Raw genomic sequence first — 24,761 nt, forward strand, 5'->3', positions numbered from 1 at the left:
ACACTTAATGCACAGACACGGTTGACTGAGTACATCATAGGTCTCTTTCGCCACATCCGCTGCACTGTTCCTTTTCTATTTGTGGCTGATGGAAACTTTAACTCTTAATTTGTCTTGCAGCTTGTGTGCATGCAAATATATGGACTACAGGGAGGGCATGGCTGTGGACCTGAGGCAGTAGGACTCACAGATGACAAAACACCTTTTGAGTTGTACTCTTGTTTTTCATCATTTTATTGACAAAAAGCCATCCCTCTTATTCATAGAAGAAAAGATCAAAGAAATTCCTGAGAAAGCAAAAAGGGAGATCTTGAAAAAAAAAAATCACAATTTAAGCTCATCAAAAGTCTTGCAGTTGACCTTATCTCTGTGCAGTGAGGAGGTTGAGACTAAGAACAGATGTGGGCCTTAATAAAGATATGCATTTAAGTAGAGAAAAGCAAAAGGATGATAATCTAGTCAATATGAAAAGTATTACAATGGCAAGACAGGGGTTTGGCCACTTGTTAGTGCAGTCAGTGAGCAGTATAGAAACATATATTATGAGCAGATGTAGACCTGGAGATAAGGAGAGCCAGTAAGATGATGAATTACCCTGAGCCGGGACAAATGAAGGATAAAGAACAGTTGCTACCAATGTTTGACTGCTATAGGAAGAAATCTTTGAGGGGATTCTTCAGAGGGATACGCATAAGACAACAACACACAATACAGCTGTGAGACCGTTAATCATCACTCGACTCAAAACCAAAGCAGCTTACGTTACTGTTCACAAATATAAGAGCTTAATCATCCTGAAGTTTGTTCATGTTTTCGTTGGCATGGCAAGAAAAACTTTGCAATATGAGCATAAATGCACACTATATACACTCTGACACAAATGCCTGTCAGTGTGGTTATTAAGGCACTGAAGTGGGTGGGATTGTGGAAAAACACGCATGGATACAGGGAGCGTTAATGCAGGGGGGGTTCGTTTTTTAACCCAGGATGCACCGTTCACCACAGAGTACAGTGACCGGTGATGTTTCATGGGCTTATACAACTGATATTACTGGTAAATGTGATGAAACAAGTCACTGTCAAGCAAGCCAATATATCATATGCTCACTGGACTGTCTAAATTAAGATATGGTCTGACTATGATTTTCTAAAAAAAAAAAAAGTGATTTGTTACATAGATTATCAAGGCAAAACAAACAAAAAAAAAAATGGAAGAATGTGCAGCTCTTCTCTAAATCCAGCAATGGATTGTGTTCAGTCTGCATCCTTTGTGCCTTCCTGGACACTGCAGACTGGTGATCATACTGTGTAGCAACATGTCTTCATTTGCTTCTTTTAGTCACAGACTTAAAGTCATTTCTTGCATTTATACAAAAATGAGTTTCTGAAGAGTGAACCTGACCCATCTCTTGTTTTTATATCCGCACCAGAAAATCAAAGACAGTTTTGCTCTGGTGATGGTTCTTTATTGGCAGAGATCTGCGACTGTGTGGTGTGAAGCTCTGGAAGCACTTCACGTTTACGCCCTCTGCAGGTCTCCTTCACTGTGTATCAGCTCCATTTGAAATTTCCTGAGTTTGGGTCCTCTCCAAACAGCTGTCATTTTAAGTTTTGACTTTTGTGATCACGACGCTCTGGCACGGACCAGTCTGTGGATTCTTGTTGGTTTGTTAGCTTAATTGCTGCATGCTGAGGAGTTTATGACAGATGATGGCTATTTTAGTAACCCTGGAATCCAACAGGCAGAGAAAGTACAAGGTGATGTCAGACACCTCACTCTCCTAATAGGTATGTCTGTATCAGATGTCTTTCGGATGAACAGTTATCCATGAAAATAAGTTCCAGATTCAGTTTTTAGGTTGCTTGCAGGGGCCACAGAAGCATTCAGCTCTGGAATATTGTAGAAAAAGAAAGATGACATAATTAGTATATATTAGTAGTATAGTAAAGTCTATTGCACAAGATAGTCCACTATTGCCTGACAAAAAGCGAATATTAAATGTAAATTTATATGGAAAATTCTAAATATTCCCATAAGACAAACAATATCTGGTGATATTTCTGTTAGAGTGCGCATTGACCTTTCCTAAAGAGCATAATATGCTCATTTACAGTCTAATACATTTATTTTTGGGTTCTGCTAGAGGTTGCCTGCATGCACACATGGAAAACACACGCACCCACATCAGTTTCCTTGCACGATACTTTGCAGCAGCATTTCTGGTTTCATTCTGTCTGAAATAGTCAGTGTTTGCTTATGTCTTTTTAGGGACTTCTCCAGAAAAGCAAAGTTTGCTCTGATTGGTTTGTCGAGTGCAAGCTGCAAGAGGATGTTTCTTTAGCAGGTGGCAAACTAGCTACTTCTGCCTTTTGAGTCATTCGAATAATCGCACAATTCAGTGTATACAGCTGTTTACCATCCCACGCAGGGCCAGGCGACTCATTGCTTCCTCCTGACCACCTGTTTGAGATGGAGCTCACTTTCAGCTGCCACAATAGGCAGCTCGTTCGTCAAGTGGTATGATATAAGGTGACTTATGCTCTCGAATAACATGTCTTTGGTCCGGACCTTTATGGAGGAAAACAGGAAATGGGCTGTGTAAGTAATCATGTTGACCTCTAGAAGCAAACAACGAAATGGTTAGATTTCAATCTATTTTTGCCTCTCTGGCTTTTCATAAAAAGATTCAATATATACATATCAAAGTTTGACAGACTCACCACTCCCTCAGGGTCCACAAGGAGTAGGTGTTTGGGTAGGCCACAGTGCATGCCTGTTAGCACATACTGTCCTGGGTTGGTGGTACTCTCACGGACAAGAAAGTCTCCATCTCGGACCAGGAGTTTCTCTGCATCTCGCCGGCTCATCCGGCTGTGGTACCAGGTCTCCCTGCGGAGCTGCTCCTCATTTGGGGCAACAGGGGCTCTGCGTCGTGGAGGGCTGGGCCACTGGTCCTCTAAGATTCGTACACCTCCCCCTCCAGCTTGTGAGCAGGAGCCACCTGATATGTTGGACCCAGCAGCTCCACCACAGGCCTCATGGAGCTTCAGGGCATCCTCAAATGGCCCTGCGGAGACAAATATTATTCAGAGATACAAATGTGGCTGTTCTGCAATAGCTTTTACCCTCATTGTATCCGTTATATTAAATGTAAGGACTCACTCATGTCAAAGAGGTCCTTCTTAGGACTGTCAGGCACCCTGGCCCCTCTGTGTCCATCTGGACCCTGTGTGAGTGAATCCAACTTTTCCAAACTCCGGGTGTTTACATATTGGTGTTCTTCATAATCCTTGCCGCTCGATGGCTGACCATCAGCACACAAGTAACCATCTGATGTCAGACCTGTCGATGACAAATGAGTTTCTAACATTTGTGATTTTTGGATCGATAGATCTGTGCGTGTGTATTTATGTGTGCAGTGTTAGTGAGCTAAAACTGTTTAATGATTTAAATGTTTGCCCCCTCTAGTGGTTGAAATCACAACACAGTAAACTAAATATGTGCTAATTTTGTTTCCACTTATCATTGGACTTTTGCATTTAGTGCCAAAAGTGCTCACTCAAAATAATGAGATGATGGAACCAGATTAATTATGTTGTAAATTTCATCACCATTTCGCTATGGTCAACTTTTTCAGCTTATTAGAATCCACAGAAAATGATAATATAAGTATCTTCAGCACCAAACCATACACGCTATTCAGGAATTCAGATGGCAAAGAAAACAAGCTCTAACTGTTATTTCTGACAAATTTGGTGTAAAAGACGAAAACTGATGTCAGAGAATCTTTACTTCCCAAAGATGAGAAATTGTGCACCATGAGCGCATCTCTTTTATCTCAAAAGCTATCTGATCCCAAGACTCCTAATTCTTTTAATGTGATCCTGAGAAATATCCAGACAGTGAGGGCCTGTCTGCTGGTTGGGAGGGGAATCGCTGTCTGGCCACGAAGTTCAGCGATTTCCAGACACAACAAGACTGGAGAACACAACCAACCTTTACGCAGACATATCCACACAAACATCTGAAAACCACTAAAAAAAAAAAAAATCTAACCTGTTCTCTATTAAGAACCATTGCCATTTTAAAAATGCAAATCCATACATTTCCTGAGTGTGAAAAACATTTGATATCAATTTAGGCTAAACTTTTATAAGAAGCTTCCTGTCATTTAGAAAATAATGAAATGATAAACTGTAAAGGTGTAACAGGTTAAGTACAAAGATCTTTTTTCATTGTTCTACCTGTTATAGAGGTTTACTGCCACAGGGTGTCTCACCTGAGCTGCAAGTGGTTTCAGTGTCCCAGTGGAGCTCATAACACAGCTGGCCGGGCGGGTAAGATGCTTGCTCCCTCCTGGCCGGTGAGCCCATCTGCGAACACAGGACCACACCAGGAACACACATAATAAACATCAGTTTCTCTGCAAATTAATGCTGAATTCTCGTCCCTTGCCTGTGTAATGCAGTTTTGAAGCACTCTCCTTGAAACATCAGCTATGGCAAGTCACCATATTATGAGCATGCTGAGAGGAGAGGCTAAAGGTTTCTTTTACCAAAGCCCGTTATGTAATCATATCTGTCTTTGGCAGTTATGGGACAGGCACATTAGGGAGTCACTTATGGAGTATATTTTCATGGTCCTTTGCTTCAGGTCAGTGTAAACAATGCAGACAAGAAGCAGCAAAACACATCAGTCACCAGTTTATGAGGGAGATGTCAGAGAGTTTAGTATCACAGTCATTCTGTGATATTAAGGTAGAGATGATAGCCAGATGCAGTTTCTGTTATATCTGCGATAACATTAGATTCTGAGGTTGAGTATCACTCTTTGGCACTGCTGACATTTCCAATGGTAATGCTGACAAAAAGCTATACATAGAAAGACAATACTGGTGTGGTAGAATAATTATCAGTATACGAACATTATGACAGACTTCGAAAATCCCACTTGAGTTATAATTTATATGAGTGAGACTTTTAACACTGATGTGCCAGTATTTCAGTGCACAACAATGCTGTAGCTTGCTGAAGTGGCGGTAGTTTGTCTGCAGTTAAAAGTTCCAAATCAAAGATTTTGTGATCAGTGAAATAGGAACGACTTTCCTCTAATCTTTTATATTTTTTGGGAAACAGTGGGGAACTGGATCTGCTTGCGCCTCATGTGACTACTTTTTTTCTTCCTGTGTCGTATGTGCATTACGATTTCCTTATGAAATGAAGTAGAATATAAGTATACGACTGCATGAAATAGAAAGTACGAGTAAACCAACACTCTCATTCCATAATCCAAACTCTAGAGCCTAACCTGACTTCACCCATGCCATGGCACTAACCTGAGATGCCATCTTGCTCTGTGGTTGGGTATGGATGTGACCCAGGAAGGCTCCGCTGGGCCTAAGTCTGGAGTCCACAACTCCCCCAACAGGAGGCTCCTTCCCTGGAATACTGTTGTAGTAATCATGCTCAGAGAAATCCTCATCTTCCCCCCACATTGGTTCATCTGTCCTGACAGGCCTAAAGAGAAAAACATGTGTAAGAAAGAGGATGCCTTTTTATTAAGGTCTGGCACTACAGCCAAATGCCTAAATAAAGACAGTAAAAGCTTAAATGATTCAGATTTTTGTGTATGACACTAATAGTATGAGTAACCATTAGGAAAGGAACTCTGGGTTCTCAAAACGATTTTGTCTGATAAAAAAAACAGTCTCTCTTACTTTTTTTCATCTGTTTCAACAAGCTGTTCGTTGAACATTACATGTGAACTGTATTCATATTCATTTCACTATGTGCAGTTCTATTTTTAGAATTTGTATGCAGTTGGCAGTACCTACATGCATCTCATAAAATCATGAGAATTTATCTGCCATTAGTCTCCTACCACTTCAGAGATGCGACTCATTTTTTCATCCTTTCCAATAAGTCATCGCTTTGACTGAACTTGCTGTTACCTCTCCATAGACGCCATTGTTTTAGGAGGGCTGTGTAGATACTGTTTGAACTGCAGCTCGAAGGCCTGGCCAATGGTACTGATGACACTTTGGGCTAAACCGTCTGAGCACTCCAGGATATGACATGCTGAAGGAAGCCAAAAAGCATTGCATCACACAAGACAAATTGTTTCCTTATGAGCAATATGTGAGAGGGAGCTTTAAAGCAGCTTAAATATATTTCAAAATGGGCAGTAAGGCAGATGGACATACCTCTCTGATTCACTGGGTCTTTGGCAACATATGCAACATAATCAGGTGTGTCCTGCAATGTACAGGATAGAAAATCCCATCACATCAGACTTGAATTAAACACATTATTTCTAATTCATATAGTTTTTTAATAATATGATGAGAAACACAAATGAGTCAGATAGATTATGTAAAAAAAATGTCCAGACAGCAATGTTAAGGGCTGCACTCACTGTGTCTCCCCCAGAGGCAAATGAGATGGACTGCATGGGATGGTGTGCTATCACCTGAAAGAGAAAATTGACTAAAAGATGTTTCTATTCCAGCAATTATTGTCAACAGACAGGAAAATGAGAAACTAAAGGCTAAGTGCTCCCTTTACGTGATCCTTTAAGCAAATAAAATAAAAAAAAAGTCGTTTTCTGAAAATTACACGTTCAACTATTAAAGGTTATTACTTGATATTTCAAGAAGGGCGGTATTCAATATTTTGTCCATTTAAATTTCATTGGTAACTTCCCAGTTAATGTACTCACCATGATGTTTAACAATTAAAAGACAAATGAAGAACTAGAACTTTAAGAATTCAGAGAATGCAAAAATAGTAATCGACACTATTTCTCTAATTCTATTTCTCTATTTCACTATTTCTCTATTTCACAGTAATTTCTCTTAAGATCTTAATCTACTGTAGTGAGGGATGAATCTTATTTACACCAGCAATGATCAGTAACAGTTCTTAAAAGCCTATGAAATCCAGTTGGAACTTTGAGCGGTTTATGGTAATTAAGCATCATCTAACCTGTCGTGTGGTCGGGATGAGCAGACCAAGGCCATCTACAGAAATATTGACTGTGATGCTCATCCCTGCAAATCGCAGGTTACTCTTCCCCATGACCGACTGCAGAGCTTTGTTCAAGGCCTGAATGAAAAAGAATACAGTGAAAACCACAATCACATAATTTCAACTGTAAATGATTGAAAAAATAAAAATGTCACGCATGTTTATCATTTATCTTCTAAAAGAAAACAGCATAGAGCAATAGATGGATGTGTTTTGTGATGGTGTTTTAGGTTTATCCAGTGCTCCTTTAGAGCCAAAACCTCTTTAGTTCATGTGGAATATGACAGATTCCTTGCCACAAGTAAAACAAAACGTACAAGGTAGGATTATAAAGCAATTATTAACCTTCTTCCTCCAAGCCCCCTTCCCTCCTGGCACAGCTTCACAAAGTCTGTTGATGGCTTCCCTGAGTAGAAAAATGCAGAAAGGTTGCATATTAGTCCAAGGAGGCCCACACTGGTCCACCGAGCAAACTATTCATGATATGGAGAATCATGCAGGTTCATTGTTGTCTGCACATATGCATTTAGATAACTGAGTGACAACAATACGAATAAAACTGTGTTGAAGTACTCAGGGCTATGAAAAACGTCTGCATTGCATTATTGGAATAACCTGCGCTTCAACATGGACAGAAGTGTTTCGTTCCCTCACTCCATCCAATGCCACAGGTCAAAGATCCATAACAGTTCAAAGGTCAAGAAATGGTTTGTGTCTGTTGTGTTTACTTTGTACTAATCCAGTTTTTCTTTACCGCTGATGTGACAAAGAAAACCCAATTTGTGGGGAAACTAGGGAAATTGAAGCAGCAGAATGTGAAGCAAAATAGATTTTTTTAAGGCATCAGTCTTTAGATGACAACTCTGCAACAAAGCTGCTAAAACTCCTGGGAATGGCTGCCTAATGGGTACTTAAAGTGCACGTCTCCTTGTGAGTGTCCAACAGTGGGAGTGGGAGTGAGGCATGATGCGGATTTAAGGATGTAGCTCGTAATCTCTCTACCAGGGACAGTGGGGACAGCAATCAAGGGCCCAGCTGCCCCTATCAAGTGGCTCGTAAATATTTAAAAAGCAGCGTCCCATCTCGAGTAAAGGTCTTCTCAGGGATTTTTGAAAAACACCACAATGTTCAGATGACTCATGCTGATGAGAGCGGGAGGAGGAGAAGGATGGGCTGTTGTTGTTTTTTTGCCTGCAGTCTACCCTGCAATGAAATGCCAGGCCTCATTATCACCAGTGTTGTTCCAGGAGCCGGAATACATTTTTGAAATTCTATCAACCGCTTAATGGTTTGTTGTGGCCTTCCAGGACGCATTTATGTTGTGTGCAAACTGAGGCCAGCTCTAGCTGAGAATTTTTTACTTTTTATTGCTGCTTTTGAATCACATCCAGCGCAAATTCAGATACAATTAATATCTTGTCAAATTAGCTAGGTAGATAAAGGAAGCAATTAGAAACATGGGATTTGGATAAAATGCCTCACATGAGCTAAAGTTGAACCAGAGCTAGCTTGAATGTGATGTCTCTCCCAGAGCACAAAAAAACAAACAGAAAAACCCCAACAACAACCGCAACACATTCATCATCGGTGCAACAATCATCATCAAACTGATGCCTTGAGAGCAGCCAGCTCTTTGTATTTTATGGATCCTCCCTTTGCTTTTGTTTTGCTGTTTTGTTTTGAACATCCCTCCCTCCTCATCTCGCTCCTCCTGAAGAAGTTACAGCCAAAGACATTATCCAGCAGGGCGCGTTCACGGGGGCCACTGCAGCTTTCCACACTCATTAGCGAACATCATCAATAATAGATCCCCTATCTCTATCACTCCATCTCTGCCGCCTCCCTCCACCCTGCACTTAAGTCTTGGATGCACAGTGAGGCTCAGATTACTGCAGATCGATTGTGGAGGAGAGATAGGAGAGTGAGAGGGAGAAGAGAGACAGAGGGGGGAGAGACAGAGGCGAGTTTCTCCCGTGAGGTTGAGGATTGCATAGAATGTGCTTTTATAACAACAACATCACATGAAGGGCATGAAAACACAAGGAAACAGACATACAAAGAGCCTCTGGCACAGTTTCACATATAAACACATGCACTGTCTGACCTGTCTCGCCAGGCAACACGAATACAGAAGCTGTGTTTGTCTCTTAACTGAGGCACACGCGAAGTGGGTCGGCCTTTATGCCAAGCCTTGTGACTTGAGTTTTGATTGAAGCCTCTTATGCTTTCAATTGCACAACTATCAGTGAATATTTGAAATTTGTTTTTGGCCCATATGATAAAAAAGTTCCAAAATGTTAGCAGGTTTACACCAAAGCTACTGTCACTCTATTATCAATTGTGTAGTTGTAGAATTTGATGTTAGTTTAGAAGTAGCAAATGCTGCTCATTTGATTTTATTACACCAAGTGAACATACTATATGAAACATAAATACAAAATAAACATTTCTGCTTCGGTTCTAATACACTGCTGGAAGAAATTCGGTATTATAGTGACTGACGTCTCTATCAGTGCTGTACATCTTGGATCAAATTCTCCTGACACACCACTATCAGTAAAGATGGTTACCTTGTCACCTGAGTCCGTGTGTTGAAGTCCAGGGATCGCATCGACTTCAGTACTTCAATGCAACCCATGTACTACAGTGAGAAAACACACACACACACACACACACACATACCCACGCACATGTACACGTTAAATCAAATACAGCAAAAATAGCTAAGGGCAGATATTTGATTAATGACTCTGAAGTTCTGCAGTTACTAGTTTTTACGTTCTGAAACTGAAACTCATGGGCATGCATTCGGAAGTGACATTTCTGGAACGTAAAACATTTAATAATTTATCTGCAAATGTGACTATTTCCAACAATAATCTTAATCGAATCCTAAGAAAGACCATTAAAATGTGCTTCTAGCTTTGTGGCTTCCTCCTGGCTCACAGGTCAGGGTGCTAATGGCACCTTGACTAGATTAGCAGCGCTAAGAGCTTCAAATCGTGGACAAACAGCAGCTTCTTAGCCCTCTGGGGGATGCCAGGGGTGTGAGTGTGCTTGTTTATACAATTATTACTAGTGAGAACATTTCCTTGAAGGAAAGCTTTCGCAGTGAGTAAAACATACAATATTTCTGTTTCATTGCCATTTTAGATTCATAAATCTGTATCCATAGATTTATCCATCCAATTAATATAAGTAAACCTATTATCCATGACACAGTTGGCAGTACATACATCTAGCTTGTACCTGCTAAATAAACCAAATGAAGAGGAAATAGAATGTATTCAAGCACATGACTAGCTGTCATTAAGAAGAGTTTGATCAACTCTTCTTAAATCCAATGCATTTGGGTCCTAAATTCACCACAGTAAGGCTGAATCCATGTCATATTGATATGCTATATTGTCATATTATAACTGTACCACAAACAACCACACGCAGCAGGGAATGAGAGACAGAAAGAGCAACCTTTGAGCCTTAGAGCTTAATGAGATTTCTAATAAGATTTGGACTTAAGGGAAGTCTTCCATCAGGGAAATTGTGCTCCCCCCTCTTCCTTTTCTCTGCCAATGCTTCCATTGTCACACAAGCATCTGCTGATGCAACAAATCCCCTCCTCTATTAGCCAATCTGCACTGTTGTCCTTTTGACCGGAGCTCCAGCTTACTATTCCTACGATTAGTGACACTGGCTTTCTGAGAAACATTCCTCAGAAATGTAATAACACCGGCATCCCCTTCTCAAACTCTGTTTTGTTGCAGATGCCCTCTTTGAGCTCAATCGTTGCTGTTTCATTGTTTGTCGCTAAAAAAGGGTCACAATTCGTTATCTAATATGCTGTAATTTTATCCTCAGGGCAGTGGCGGAACAAGAACCACCTTGTATGTTGTATAATGTTCCGTGACCAGATGAAAGACACAAACGGATCCCGTTTTCAGTTCAGTCAGCGCATACCCTGCCTTGTTTGCAATTTATGCAGTGAGTGGTTATGCAGGAGAAAATTTTCCTCATTCTAGACAACAAAGATTGTCAAAGATTTTAGACTTTTGCACACTGTTCATAGCAGATTTGAAAGCATACCCCAACACAATTTGTGGAATCTTTACATAACCCGTATCAGTGGTTAAAGGTAATCAGATTATAAAATAGATAAATAGTTGTTTTGTTTTGTTTTGTTTTTTTAGAATCAGAGACTGTAAGGAAACCATATGAAATGATAGCAGTCTAGCTTTAATCTAGCTGTATTTACAGCAGCTGCTTTGGCAGCCACGCTGCTTGTTTAATGGTTGCTGCAGTTCTCTGGCTATCAGACATGGCAGATGCAGGGAAGACACAGCACATGACATGGCTGTGTGGACAGAGAGGATATGTAAAACCATTTCTAAGATTCACATTATGTCTCTCCTTAATGAGGGCAGGATTTGTGTGACTTATTGACTGTGTAAGTGATTGAGAGCCAGTAGAAATAAAGAAAGAGCGACGCTCACTAAGCTACTTAAGGATGGCACAGTGCAGCAGTCCCTCTGACACCAATACATGCAGTAAGTGCTCCTCCCTGCATAGATGTACCACTGAATTGCACATATAGCTCTGCTTCAGAAGCCATGAAATACTGCACATTTCAAACATTAGCTCTCGCGGGTCATTATCGCAGCACACTTTCTGATGGTAACAATTATGTACTTGAAGGTTCATCTGACCATTAACGGAGATATCAATCGGAGATACAAGGCGCAGTTGTTATCAATCTTGGAAAGCCCTGCATGATGATCACACCTCATACGTACTCATCATTTGGACCTCTCCCACACCGATCCAACCTCCTTTCCCACATCACATGATGCAAATGACTGTGATTAGATGTAATTGAATAAAGGAATGAATGGTGCCCGTATAATGCTATTAGAAAGCATGCTTCGGCCGCAGACTGGCCTATTCAGGAACCGTGTCATTAGTTTGAGAAGGAAGAGGAGAGAGCAGAGTGGCAGAGGTGAACAGTCATGGGGGATTGCTCAGGGGAGATTGACACTGACGTCAAGCAGACTGCTTTGGACGGTAACCCCTTGTAAACAAGAAATCACTCACACATTCTGAAAAAGACGTTTCTTTGGAACACTGATTTATCTACTTCGCTTCAATCATCCATTATTCTTTAAGCACCATAATTACATTTTTGATAAAAACACAAGGGGTTAGAGAAGTATTTAAAACCTGCATTTAAGCATACTAATAACAGTAAACACTGTCACTCACTTTGCCAAGACTGTAAATCCAATTTGTGGATGAAATCATATGTATTCACTGCAAACATGAAAGTAAACAATCTCAAAAGCACACAAAGAGCACCACTCCCACAGGCATGTGTTACATTCTCTATGAATAGAGTTGGTGATTGTTTTAAGTACAGTGAGATGAACGCCACCTTTGCTAAACGGTGCAGCTGAACAACAACACCTTCTGCAGACTATACACATAAATCATGGTTTATCTTTCTCCACCCTGACGCCTGTGTGCAGTCCTGATGCAGTCTCCCAATCAGCCACACCAATCCATCTATATGGATTAAATTATGTATTCCCCTCGTCCTCGCCCCGTGAGCTGCATAACACACCGCATGCTAGTTACATGTTCTTTTGTTTCCCACCCTGATAGACCACCTTTTATAGAGTTCCTGTGAGAGGAAAACTGTTAATGCTTGACAAAAAATTCAATTCATTGATGTTTAACTTTCTCTAATATGTATGCATTTAAAAAAGCTGCCTACTGACTTACCCTGACAATATAAGAGGCCCCTTGTCCTGCAATCTTCCTGTCAGAGTGCAGCCAGCCTTGAGAGGGTTTGTGGATGAAGCTGCCCTTCTGGTTAAAGTCCTCTGCCCCCAGCCACATGCCTTCCACCCTTGTTCTGCGGTTCATTCCTGATCTGGAGCTGCTGGGACCACCAGGGCTCACCATAGCCTCTGCGGCCCCAAATCCCTGCACTCCTGGACTGGCGGAATTTGTTGCTGCTACTGCTCGCTGCCCTCGTATGGCCTGTAAAGAACAGGGGGTGACACACACAGGGTCACAGGAGTTAAGCACGGCTGCAAGGCTGGCCACTGGGCCACTGGTCGCACCACTGGCCCTGAGTGATGAAGACGATGAGGACACAGAGGCCTGGGAAGGAGCTGCTGCTGCCTTGCCCGAGTCCTTGCTAGAGCTGGAGCTGGAGCTGGAGCTAGAGTTGGATGGGCTCCGGCTGAGCAGGGAGTTGGAAAACTTCCACTGGGGCATCCTAGGGATGAGCATGCAAAAAGTTGTGGTGGCATCCTGTTCCCCATCCAGACAGGGGGAGTCTGCCAGGGCTGTAGCCCTAGCGGAGGAGGAGGACCTGGTGCTGGGATCCAGAGGAGGCAAAGGAGGGAGAGGAAGGTTCGGGGTGGAAGAGGGGACCACTGGTGTGGCCACAACTTTGCCACTCATGGCTAGGCTCTGCATCAGGTCGTCGGAGGAGGTCACAGACTCATTGCGAAAGCGGCCATACTTTGGCTTAAGGAGCATGCCCGGAGGAGCCGCCTGAAGCAGGAGCTGACAGGGGGGATAACTGCCAGCGGATGGCGGGGAAAGGGGAGAGGGGAAGGGGAGGGGGAAAGGTGTGATGGAAGAGGAAGATGGAAAAACCAAAAGAGCAAATCTTCCAGGCCAAGTCCTATATCCTTGTCAAATCAGCGTAAAGCTGGCTGGTTCTCTCCCGCTCTGGCACACGCACTGTCCCGCTCTCATGCCGCTCTCCTCCTCATCTGAGCTGGCCCGCTCCCTTTCACTGCCTGAGGCAAGATCGCTTGTGTGCTCCCAGTCTGTCTCTCCCTCCCTGCGTATGATGTCATTGGCCTGTTAGCCCTGCCCTGCCCAGTTGCTCTCAGATTGTATTAACTAAAACACATCTGCCTCATCCACCGTCCTCCCAGACACAGACATATTCTACCGATCACCTGTTTCTCCATGTACAGGAAATTCATCAAATTAACAATCTGTGCCGGTGCAGAAAATCTTTGGGGAACATTAAGAGTGGTATTACGTCTCAGGGTGAAACGATGCTGTTGTTGTGTGAACTAAAAGAGAGCAATGTCATTTAGAATTTTGTCAATATTACGTTGCTTTAAAGATGGTAAATATTGCATTTGGAATTGCATGATAATGCCTTCAAGCTCTAAATTGAAGAAGTGCGAGTGGAAATTGTTATCTGTTCCTTGCAATCAATTTAATCAATCAATTCAATCAAAAATCCAAAAGATTTTACAAGAAAATTGCATGAATGTGTACTCTAATTTCCACACTATAGTACAGGAATAACCTGCAGCCATATTAAAATAACAACTCAAGAACTGATCAAAAATCGGAAGGAGATCCATCCAATTACTTAAAATGAATTGTGTACATGTCGATGTGAGCGGGGGTGTAATCCCATTTGTCCTGGCTACATACAGAAAAGCGACAAAGGAGACAATGCAGCTACGCTCATAAGGGACTGCATGTCTGACAGCATCCACCCCATCCCATCTGCCAGAATTCTTTCGCCACAGACCCTCCCATCCACCTCCCAAGAGAGCAATCAGCAATCTCAGCACGATCCATTTAGCTCCTCGCTCCTCGTACACTCCCTTGTGCCTTTCCCGCTCATCTCAGTTGTATTGTTTCATCTTGTGAAGGCAACATAAGGGAATCAGAATTCTTTATCTGAAACACAAAGGTTCTCGTGCAGTGATTCGCACTGCAGAACTTTTCTTTAACTTTTGTTTTTGGTCAAACAGTAAGAGAGAAAAATAGGTAAACAGAGGACAAATGCTCAGGGTATATGCAAATAAACGAAGTATGTGTGATAACCCGATAACCTGTTAAGCAAAGAAGGTTAATGTACTAACCCACAAATGTTACATCATTGCTTGATTAGGATTATTTAAATGTTCCAGAGCAATTTTGCACAATCAAATTGTCTATTTACTTGCAAAACAACAGCTGGATTAAACAAACGGAAATGTATTTTTTCCAGCATTCAGCATAATGTCCCCCTGTTTGCTGTTGGTAGCTTTTTATGATCTTGTCGGGCCGCCTTCCTCTGCCACAGTTGAATGACCCTTGAGCAGAGAATCAGAGCCACCGATTTTCTATGGAGGTCCTTGAATTCCCAAAATTTGAAAACAGTATTTCCCTGAGCAACTAAGATTAATGTCACGGATTTTGGTGGGCAGACCTTGGTTCTAAACCAAATGGACAAGAAGAGCCTAATAACCCAAAAGGAAAAAATTGTCAGATTTGCAGCAAAAAGGTTTTAAAGACATTAATATGACTAAAAAATCTAAAAAAGAAGTGACCTTTGAGAGACAGCAGCAGCCAGAGTTATTTTCCGTTGTGTCTGTCCAGTGGAAAGCACACAGAAAAGTATGTTGCATATAATGCATTGATATATTTTTATTCAATAAATGAATCTCCTTCTTCTTCAGAAGGCTCATGGGTATCTGTTAATCTCTTATCAGACTTACACACTAATACTGGAAGAAAATGAAAAGAATAAGACAATCAAATCATTAATCACAGATATCTGTATGCTCATTTAGTTCCTCTAAAACACAACGAATTGTGTATTTCTAACAAGGCTTTTCAAAACTATGCAGTCCTGTAAACAGGATTAGAACATTTCAGTAAACAAACCATAGCCACATTAATTCCAAACAATACGGATGGACAAAGCCTAACAAATTATAATGACATATTTGCAGGGTAGAAGTTATTCACAATGCATTGGAACTGAGAATCTTACCTATAAATCAAGGTCTTTAGAGAATGAAAGCAGGATTCAGCCCAGTGAACTTCCACTGACTTCTATCAGGGAAAACGCAATGCAGTGTGTGTGTGTGTGTGCGTGTGTGCGTGTGTGCGTGCATGTGTCTGTGTGTGCTTCAGCTATCAAAGCGGAGAGGAGCTGTAGTGATTCTTGAATGAGAGAACAACTTAATTTCAGTGGTCAGGAGACCAGGAAAAGGGCATACACACAAACAGACAAAAAGAGCACACACAAGCAAAATGCTACAAAACCTCTTCACTTTCCTCTAGAAAGTCAATCTCCTCTTGCTTGTTCGCAACAGAGAATGAAAAGTTACTGATAAACCAGATGCAATCGATGCATGTTGACAGATGAAGCAATAGCTGGCCTTTCTCAGTATGTTCTGTCCCACGTTTTCATAACAAACGACTGCACTAACACCACAAACAAAGTGTAATAGATTTCTTTATTCTATCTGTTGCAACTGAATCCGTTAATCATTTTAAACACTCAAAGTCCATGCAGTCATTGCAGTGTAATACATGTCAACCTGCATATGATACCGAAAGATTACTTAAAATGATCACACTGAAGCCTATGCAATGTCATTCCACACAATTACTCCACACTGTGTGTAAAGAGTTAACAGATTTAGCTCCTGACTTTGCAAATTACAAATGGAACAAATCATGCTGTGAATACTCCACCACTTATTAGCACACATTACCCTGACAACGGTGATTATGACTTAGAACAACATATGGTACCTGCAGCAAAGACAACTTTAGACCCTTTTGTAATGTTAAAAGGTAAAAAAAAAAGGTTTGCTGTTAAAAGTGACTAATTGTGAAAAGAAGGAAATGCATTTAAAGCAAGAGACTGATCCATATTTCTGTGTAAGACAACTAAATATATTTAAGTCCAGTGCTGAGGCTAAATCAAATTGTTAGTAGGATTTTTTTTTTATCTAATTTGAATTTCTATTAAATGTTCTTGACAATATCTTGCTGTAAAACATGAGAAGTATGTTTGTAGAAATGCTGTTTCACAGAAGGACTGTGGGTCAATTTTCACTTGATATCTGTAATTATGTTTTTATAGGAAAAGTCACAGTAGCATTTAGCCCTCTATATCGCAGTGGGCTCATCAAATAATGTTCGACAAAAGGATGCTGCATATGTCATTTCCAAAATTCATGTTTCATGAAAATTCATGGACAATTAATTCCAAAACTTTGCCAAACTACAGACTTGAATAGCTGGTATTAGGGTCAGACTTATACTGACGAATATGTACAGCTGGTGGCCAAATAGCCAGCTCAGATACTTTTTGTACGTTAACTCCTTCCAGTTCCAATCAATGCGACAGAGATAAAATAAGACAGAAGAACTCTCCCTTTGTCTCTATTTTCAAAAGACAAAACTCATGGCGATGGACCAGAATATTCGAAAATGCAAATATCCCCGGTTCAAACATCTACCACATACTTAGAATTCGTGAAACAAAAAAAAAGAAGCTTTTTTCGTAAAAGAGATCACTAGGAAATGTGTCCACTTTTTGCAACTTCGTAATGGTTGCGTTTTTAAACAGACGAGTGCCTCATCTTCACATATAAAGACGATCGTGTTGTGTCCACGTGCTGCTGACCTGACCAATCAGCGGAAAGCGGGTAACCGTTGGGGTTTGAATTACCCTCAAAATAAAACAGCGGCAGATGACAGCAGGTTGGTGCAGCTCGTAAATATCGCTTGCAAACCCATTTACCGGAGCACAGTTTTCTGGATATTATCTGGGACAAGATGTCAAAAAAGCAGATTTTCTATTCTGATAAGTACAACGATGAAGAGTTTGAATACAGGTACTAACATTGCCATTTCTAACGTTTCCTGAAGTCCGTTGTTCTGTGTTGAGAAGTTAGCTAACACCAAACTATGATAGAGACGATTTGTTTTCTACTTGGTTCGGTATTACTGTGGGCTGATAATTTCATACTAATGATTATATCAATAATAGAAGCCTCACTACAGTAAAAGACAGTGATAAACATTTGCTGTTAGCATTACATTAACGTAGATTCATGATAATACTAAAACAAATCAACTCCCTGTTCACTGCTAGCCACCCGTAACAGTTTCGCTAGCATCAAGAGTGACATAAACTTCGGTGTCATTTGAAAGCAGTGATCTTTTAAATAATTATATGTTATATGTTTATATGTCATATGTTTACCTTCCCACAGACATGTTGTGCTTCCGAAGCAGCTGTCTAAACTGGTGCCTTCCTCCCATCTGATGACAGAGGAAGAGTGGAGAGGACTGGGAGTGCAACAGAGCCAGGGCTGGATTCACTATATGATCCACAAACCAGGTCAGTAAGCAAGGACCCGTAGGACAGGCTCAAACTGTTTTTAAAGACCGCGAAATTTCCACTGAAGCCTATAAACAACCAAAGGTCTGGTTGCTGGATTAATTCGTTCAGTTTATGGCTGCTTTAACGTGTCTGTAAAAGAGATGGAACAAAGTCCATCCTCTTTGTAGAAACAAATGAAGCTCAGGTAAAGCACATCTGTGATTACATGATTCGGAATATGTGTTATCAGTTATGTGTTATTACTTGCATTGTGCAGATAGGTTGTATAAGTATATAACAAATGTGTTCCCCTTAAACTACTCACAATGAAACAAAAGTTACTTATGAAATCATAAAAGATCAAGCTCGAGGCATAGAAATACAACTTTTTTTTCATGGTGGAATGTTGATGATGAATTCAGTAGTCTTACAGCCTCTGTACATCTTGCTGCATAGCAGCAGGGTGGACAGGCTGTGACTGGGGTGTGTGTTGTTGTTTTTTTTAATAGTCTTTGGTTTCAGATGCAAGTTAAAGAATATTAGTTTACCATGACCTGCACTGGCTGTAAACTGTGTGCAAGACAATGCAGCAATTGTGTTATACACTTAAAAACACTGTGGCATGAAAATGAGTATTTCCTTTAGCTTCTGCCCGGCATCACTGGAGGAACTGTCTTTAGTTTTATAATGTGTCATATTAGGAAAGAAAATCTTTCGGAGCAGAGCGACGCTGATATCACCAGCTTTCAATGACTCTACAACCCAAATACAAAAAGAGTCGGGACACTGTAAAAATGTAAATAAGAACAGAATGCAGTGGTTTGAAAATCTCATGAACCAACATTTTATTCACAAATGAAACCTTGAAATTCAAAGTCATCATGCTGTGTCCTCTGGACTAAAGAGGAGAAGAACCGTCCGGCTTGTTATTAGAAACTGTACATCTGGAAAGGCGCCACTAATTCTTAAAGGTATAAGATGAAAAGCGAGCACTATTTTTCATGAAATAGTAAAAAGTCTCACTTTCAACCTTCAATATGTTTTGTGTGTGCTATTGTTAATAACTACTGGTTCATAAGATTAGCTAATCATTGCATTCTGTTTTTATTGACATTTTACACAAGAGTCCCAACTTTTTGAGGTTTGGAGTAGTATTAGGACAGTAATCAAATTTATCTGAATATTCTTCAACAGTTTCTTGTGTGTATCATTAGACCGTGATTACAGTTGTGTGCAGACAGAACACACTGGTGTGCAGACGTGTGATTTTCTACTTGATGCTGACGGATCCCTTTTTGTTGCTTTACTCCCCAGAGCCACATATACTGCTTTTCAGAAGACCTCTACCGAAGGAATGAATGGGAACGATATGTAAAATGCGTGTTGCCTTTGCTCGTATGTATTTGCATAAGAGCATACTTCTCTTCCACATATATATCTCTACATATGTTCTTATGTATTGTTTTGAAAACTTGTAGTTGTATTGTGGGAGTTTTTTCTTTCAAATCCCATCTAGTTTAGAGGCAATGAGCCACAAACTACTTGATTCCACTGGGATGACCTTTAGAAACGATGTGAAGGCGAAACGTTGCCTGTCTATAGACTTTCAACACATCTTTTGATGTCTTTGCATGTCGTTTTGTCGAGATGGATTTACTTCCTACTAGCATAGGGTTTTATTTTGGTTCAACCCTGAAAGCTTTCTGTTCAAATATTTCCTGTTCTTAAAACTTATGTTTGTGTTATGTACATATACTGTTATTAGAGGATATAAATTTTGCCAACGAGTTGTGATTGAGTCAACAAGTTCTTTGCTACTCAAAGAACAAAATAAAATGTTCAAATCATCTATGTTTGCTCCTCGTTTGTTTGTATCATGGCCTTACAGAATTCTGTTGCTGGTATTTTCTGATTGATTTTTCAGTCAGACACACCGACAATTAGTGGGGTGACAAATTCTGTGTGTCTGATGCCCATGGAGTAGGCTGGTGCCCGGACTTTGTGAACTGTGACCTTCTCTGGATTGTAAGTCCCTGGATCTGGTTTCTTGATGTTATTCCTGGATAAGCTGCGACGTCCTAACATGGAAAATGCTGGCCTTCGGGGCAGATACACATTTGGGTCTGTACTGTTGTAGCCGCAGGGCCCTGGCGTCTTCGCTAAATCCACAGATGGTCCCCCTGTGCTGAAACTTCCTGACATGGTGTAACTTGCGCTGGCTGGCTTGTTTGGGACTTGAGAACCCATGAGTGGAGGCAGACAGTACTTGTTAGGAGCTGGAACTGGGTCCACACTGCGGTATTGTGTGCGAGCACCCATTGTGTAAGATGGTGGTCTGCGCTGCAGATTGCATGGTGGTGCCTTCTCAGGGCTGTATGTTCCAGGTCCAGGTGTGTGGAGTAACTCTTCTAGTCAACACAAAGGTATCACACAAACCATATGATAGAGTGCAGTTAGCAGGGATTAGCTGCAACAGCTGACGCTGGACTTCTAGAAATATCCAAAGCGGTTATTTTTCTGCTTTGTACTGTAAGAGTTCATCTTTTAACTAGAACAGAGTTTTTGGTTTAAGCTATAATTATTGAAAATTGTAGCAACATATGATTTCAAATGAAATTCAAGGGAAAAACTTACTTTGTGGTTTCATTCTACCCAACATTGAGAATGCAGGTATGCCATCCCTTCCAAAACGAGTGATTTTTGCATCGACGTGATACCGAGGCCCTGGACTGGAATCAACAGAATACACTGCAATAAGAAAATGAACATTTGTGATGATTTAGTGTGGTATTTTCTCCATCAGTGCTTTAATAGTGCAAGGAGAAAGGCACTAAATTCAGTTTGATCAAAAAAGTACACAATTGTTAAACTATGTCTCCCCCTAGTGGTTACTGTGTGATACTGCACCACACAGGCAGGTGGGTTGGCTGGTGAAATTTTATGACTGATTAAATCATTCTGAAAATCAGAGAAACTGTGTGGATAAGAGCATATAAAAATGTTGTGATTTTGAATGCTTCATAATTAACTGAGTTATGTCTTTGCAATCAAAATCCTGACCAAGACGTACAATACAGATACAATGTATAGACATGAACAGTAATAATAAAAGTAAAAAGTATTCAAGTGTAGCTCATGCTGATCTCAGGTATAAGAGAGTCGCCCACTATTATTACTCATCCTGCCGTGGAAAGAGTAGGCAGGGCTGGATGGCTTTGTATAGTCATGTCCAATGAATCCAATGGTAGGTGGAAGTCCATAGCGCCCAGGTCCGGGCCCTAAAAACAAATGGAAATGTATGACTGATGTGCTCATCCACAATCTTTCACACTTTATATGCAATAAAATCCATTTACAGAGCACAAATGTCAGATATATGCTCACACAGAAAAACAGTTTTAGAGGTGACTTGTGATTATGATACAATGAGTCCAGAGCTCTCATCTTCAAGCCAGTATCTGCCTCTTGGCTTATGTGCAACAAACATCTTCCAAACAGCACACAACATAAAGAATAGAACCGAGGCACAAAGCATCACATCAACGTACAAGTGTTCAGCGGAATGTACACAAATACAGCAAGTGGGTGCAATATTTCAAAGACTGGAGCAAGTCCTGGCAAGTCTGCCCACCTCTACTCTGCTCAAGTCAGCCTTGTGAAAAACCGTATGACCTAAGGTGACTAACTGGAAGATTGAAAGTTGATGTTTGTCTTTACGCTCTGTAAAAGTTCTATGTTCGTGGATGATCAATAAAAGCTGCTTTTTGTAAGACTCGGTGTTCAGTTGATCTCACCTTTTTCTTTCCCTGCAATATCTGGATATTTTTTCTCCATCTGACTCTTTGTAGACGTGATGGATACTTCTGGAATGATTCCTGAATGAATCCTGCAACCGCAGCAGTACTACAGACATATTCATGCAGCACATTACAAGATGTTTGACAATAGAAATATCAACTCATGAAAAAAGAAGTCCTCAAAAGCTGTTTTTGTACCTTACCAAAGATAAATCCTCTTCTCAGCCAGAGGTGAAGCAGGCTGCATACTTGGATAATCCGTCATCAGACGAGTGTCGGTCCCTTATTCCATGAACACCATGGATGTATTTCTTCAGATTTCACAGCAATTCAACAGTTCCTCAGACAGAGAAAACCCAAAGCCCTGAATGATCCAGAATCAATCCCCAATTTCCTCTCAAACGATCAGGATACTTGATACCTATAATACATTTTAAACTGTCAATACCAGAGCAGACTCTGATCTGGATGAGGTTTTGTCCCTCTGCCCGGTTGCCTCTTTGTCCAAATGATCCATCTGTGGCTGCTCGGACAGGTGAATGGCCCATCCTCCACAGAGGTGGATGTATTGGTGCACTCAGCTGGTTCTTAGAAACAATGTCATCACTCCGATTCACTCTCATGTAATGCTAGCTCCCCCCTGCCAACCATGAAACCAAGATCCCCCTCTCCCTCCTTTCTCTTTTCACTCTTTCTGCTCATTGCAGTGTGGACACGCAATATCACTCTTCAGCCATGCATGTAGTTGCCACAGAGACTGCTGTTGGTGGCCTGCAGCAGCCAGATCCCCTGCAGAGGCTGGTGGTGTATTGTCACAACAGGAACAGGAGTTTTTTTGGGGGGGTTTTTCCATTGCATACACAGTCTGTGGGTTAACGGCCTACCTTTTGCATGCATCATTGATTTAGGCATAAATCAAAAACATACATATGGGATTTATCATTTTTAAGTTTCAGCCAGACTACTTAGCGGCAGCTGCAACTTAGCCCTCTTTGATCTCCTCTAATCCCAGTGAGTTGTGCAATTTGCACGAGTCCTCCGCAGGCCTGAGCTGCACGTCGCTGGAGGCCACGATAATCGAGGGGGTCGACAAGTGACATGTGCAGTAACCGAACATTAAACTTTAACAGGCTCTAACTCTCTGTCTGGCCACCGTTGCTTTGGTAACCTGAATCTGTTGTCAGCAGTAACACAAACACATATGGTGCACATCCAGACTTGGAGATGTGTACGGTTGAGCACAAACTAACACACAGAAGCATGTCAGGGGTCAGAGAGTAAGTTATCAAAGCAGAGGGCCCTCTGAAGCAGCAGGGTTAAAATACAGGTCACTGCTGACAGGAAATTATCTGCAGACTTAACTAGCCTTTCAAGGGAAATGGAGCAACACAGCGTTCAAAGACGACTGCTCTTTTTCATTTGGTGGAAAAGAAACACACGCTGTGCTACATCTGCATAGATGGCAGTTTGAAAAATAGGTAGGTTTGAGGTATTTCCTCACTCCAATGGCTGAGGTGGAAAAGTTTGTGTGACGGCAAAAAACAAAACTTCGACTCTGACCGTTTTCGTCTGCGTCAAAGATTGATGAAAAGAAAAAAACCCAAAGCAAACCACTAAATTGTATGTAAATTTTATTGTCATCCGTGTTTTAAAAATCACAATGTTTGATAGGAATCAGGGTTGCGTTCAATCAAATTTGGAACATTTACAGGAATATGAAACGTCACTATTTTTTCTGAAACTTGATTGCCTCACGAATCAAAATTGAACAAAAAACAAAATAGCTTATAAACTGTACAATCAAATCTCAAGGTAGGTGAGTGGCGAGAGCAGATGGTGTTTGTGGTCAGAGACAGCTGAGGAGTCCGGGTGCAACGGAGCTCGAAAAGCACCTCTCTCCTGTGGTTTGACATGGCAAGAAACCTTCGCTGCATGTCCATTCTCCTCTCCCAACGTATGTTTCCCGTCTCTACTGTGCTGTCTAACGAATGCAAAAAAAAATTCCAAAAATCTTAAAAATGAAAATCATTTCAGCTTATGTTTCTGTAAAGCATATGGTTAGCATATGTCTTTTTTTTTTTTTTTTAATTTGTTTCCAGCAGGATACCAGCACAGGAATTTCATCAAACTTGTCAGTTATTGGGTTAAAGCTTGCTATAAAAGAAAAAAAATGCCTTGGATAACACACAAAGAACCACAAAGGGAAAAAAAAAAGTAGGCTGTGTGGGTGAGCAATGACTTAAACATAAAAAAAAAAAATATATGACCTCTAGCTACAAATAAATACCACAGATAGAAAATATAACAAAATATTTTGCTTAAAATCAGGTGTAATTACAAACATAAATACTTGATTATTTCTTCTAGTGATTATAAAGGCAGCACAGTGAATAACAAAGATGCTATGGTGCGTATTGAGGACTAGGTGTCTACAGGAGAACAAAACTCTGTAGGATTCTAGCTTAACAATAATCATACACATTCACATTCAGTCGCACACACAGACATACGTGACAAAGGCATCCGCTCCGACTCCTATCACCTGATAACAAAAACTCGCACACTCAGTCTTCAGACCCAAGAAAAATCTGCGCAAAATCTGTGCAAGTCTCTCTTCCTTTTCCATTCACAAGCATATTCACAAATATGATACAATTTGGATGTGGGTATGGCTTCACTCAGTGAGCGATTCTGTGGATGACAAGAAAACAGGACACATCCTCTTTGTAAGATTGTCACCAGGGATCAAATTTCACGTCTGTACAAATCACACCGCTACAGACCGA

General features: G+C 40.9%; 4 protein-coding genes across 7 annotated transcripts in view; 1 reads left to right on the forward strand and 3 right to left on the reverse strand.

Annotated features, from left to right (window-relative positions):
* Positions 1–221: 221 nt before the first annotated feature.
* Positions 222–16,131, reverse strand: shc2 (SHC (Src homology 2 domain containing) transforming protein 2). 4 transcript variants are annotated; one of them, XM_072389626.1, is made up of 15 exons: positions 15,827–16,131; positions 15,381–15,421; positions 12,802–15,290; positions 9,597–9,667; positions 7,372–7,432; positions 6,985–7,104; positions 6,416–6,469; positions 6,204–6,255; positions 5,952–6,078; positions 5,337–5,517; positions 4,281–4,374; positions 3,164–3,343; positions 2,722–3,068; positions 2,418–2,569; positions 222–1,890 (listed from the first exon to the last, which is right to left on the reverse strand). In XM_072389626.1, the coding sequence occupies exons 3-14, from the start codon at positions 13,567–13,569 to the stop codon at positions 2,441–2,443; spliced, it is 2,184 nt and encodes a 727-aa protein (XP_072245727.1). In that variant the 5' UTR covers positions 13,570–15,290; positions 15,381–15,421; positions 15,827–16,131; the 3' UTR covers positions 222–1,890; positions 2,418–2,440. The 4 variants fall into 4 exon arrangements, with proteins under 4 accessions (XP_072245727.1, XP_072245729.1, XP_072245728.1 ...); XM_072389628.1 differs by having other exon boundaries at positions 12,802–13,062; positions 15,827–16,126; XM_072389627.1 differs by lacking the exon at positions 15,381–15,421 and having other exon boundaries at positions 12,802–13,062; positions 15,827–16,125.
* A 1,380-nt stretch (positions 16,132–17,511) lies between these two features.
* cks2 (CDC28 protein kinase regulatory subunit 2) lies at positions 17,512–19,960 on the forward strand. Its single transcript, XM_072388697.1, has 3 exons — positions 17,512–17,687; positions 18,069–18,196; positions 19,493–19,960. The coding sequence occupies exons 1-3, from the start codon at positions 17,629–17,631 to the stop codon at positions 19,534–19,536; spliced, it is 231 nt and encodes a 76-aa protein (XP_072244798.1). The 5' UTR covers positions 17,512–17,628; the 3' UTR covers positions 19,537–19,960.
* A 46-nt stretch (positions 19,961–20,006) lies between these two features.
* cimap1d (CIMAP1 family member D) lies at positions 20,007–22,222 on the reverse strand. Its single transcript, XM_072388794.1, has 5 exons — positions 22,179–22,222; positions 21,973–22,064; positions 21,346–21,456; positions 20,813–20,926; positions 20,007–20,586 (listed from the first exon to the last, which is right to left on the reverse strand). The coding sequence occupies exons 1-5, from the start codon at positions 22,220–22,222 to the stop codon at positions 20,099–20,101; spliced, it is 849 nt and encodes a 282-aa protein (XP_072244895.1). The 3' UTR covers positions 20,007–20,098.
* A 1,367-nt stretch (positions 22,223–23,589) lies between these two features.
* Positions 23,590–24,761, reverse strand: part of cpamd8 (C3 and PZP like alpha-2-macroglobulin domain containing 8) — a 43,998-nt gene continuing 42,826 nt past the window's right edge. The window contains exon 44 of the mRNA XM_072389629.1: positions 23,590–24,666. Within this exon, the coding sequence (XP_072245730.1) occupies position 24,666 (1 nt within the window). The 3' untranslated portion in view covers positions 23,590–24,665. The remainder of the gene's footprint in view (positions 24,667–24,761) is intronic.

Source organism: Leuresthes tenuis, unplaced genomic scaffold (genome assembly GCF_036924035.1).
Source record: "Leuresthes tenuis unplaced genomic scaffold, fLeuTen1.0.hap1 SCAF_7, whole genome shotgun sequence".
In the NCBI taxonomy this organism is placed as follows: domain Eukaryota; kingdom Metazoa; phylum Chordata; class Actinopteri; order Atheriniformes; family Atherinopsidae; genus Leuresthes; species Leuresthes tenuis.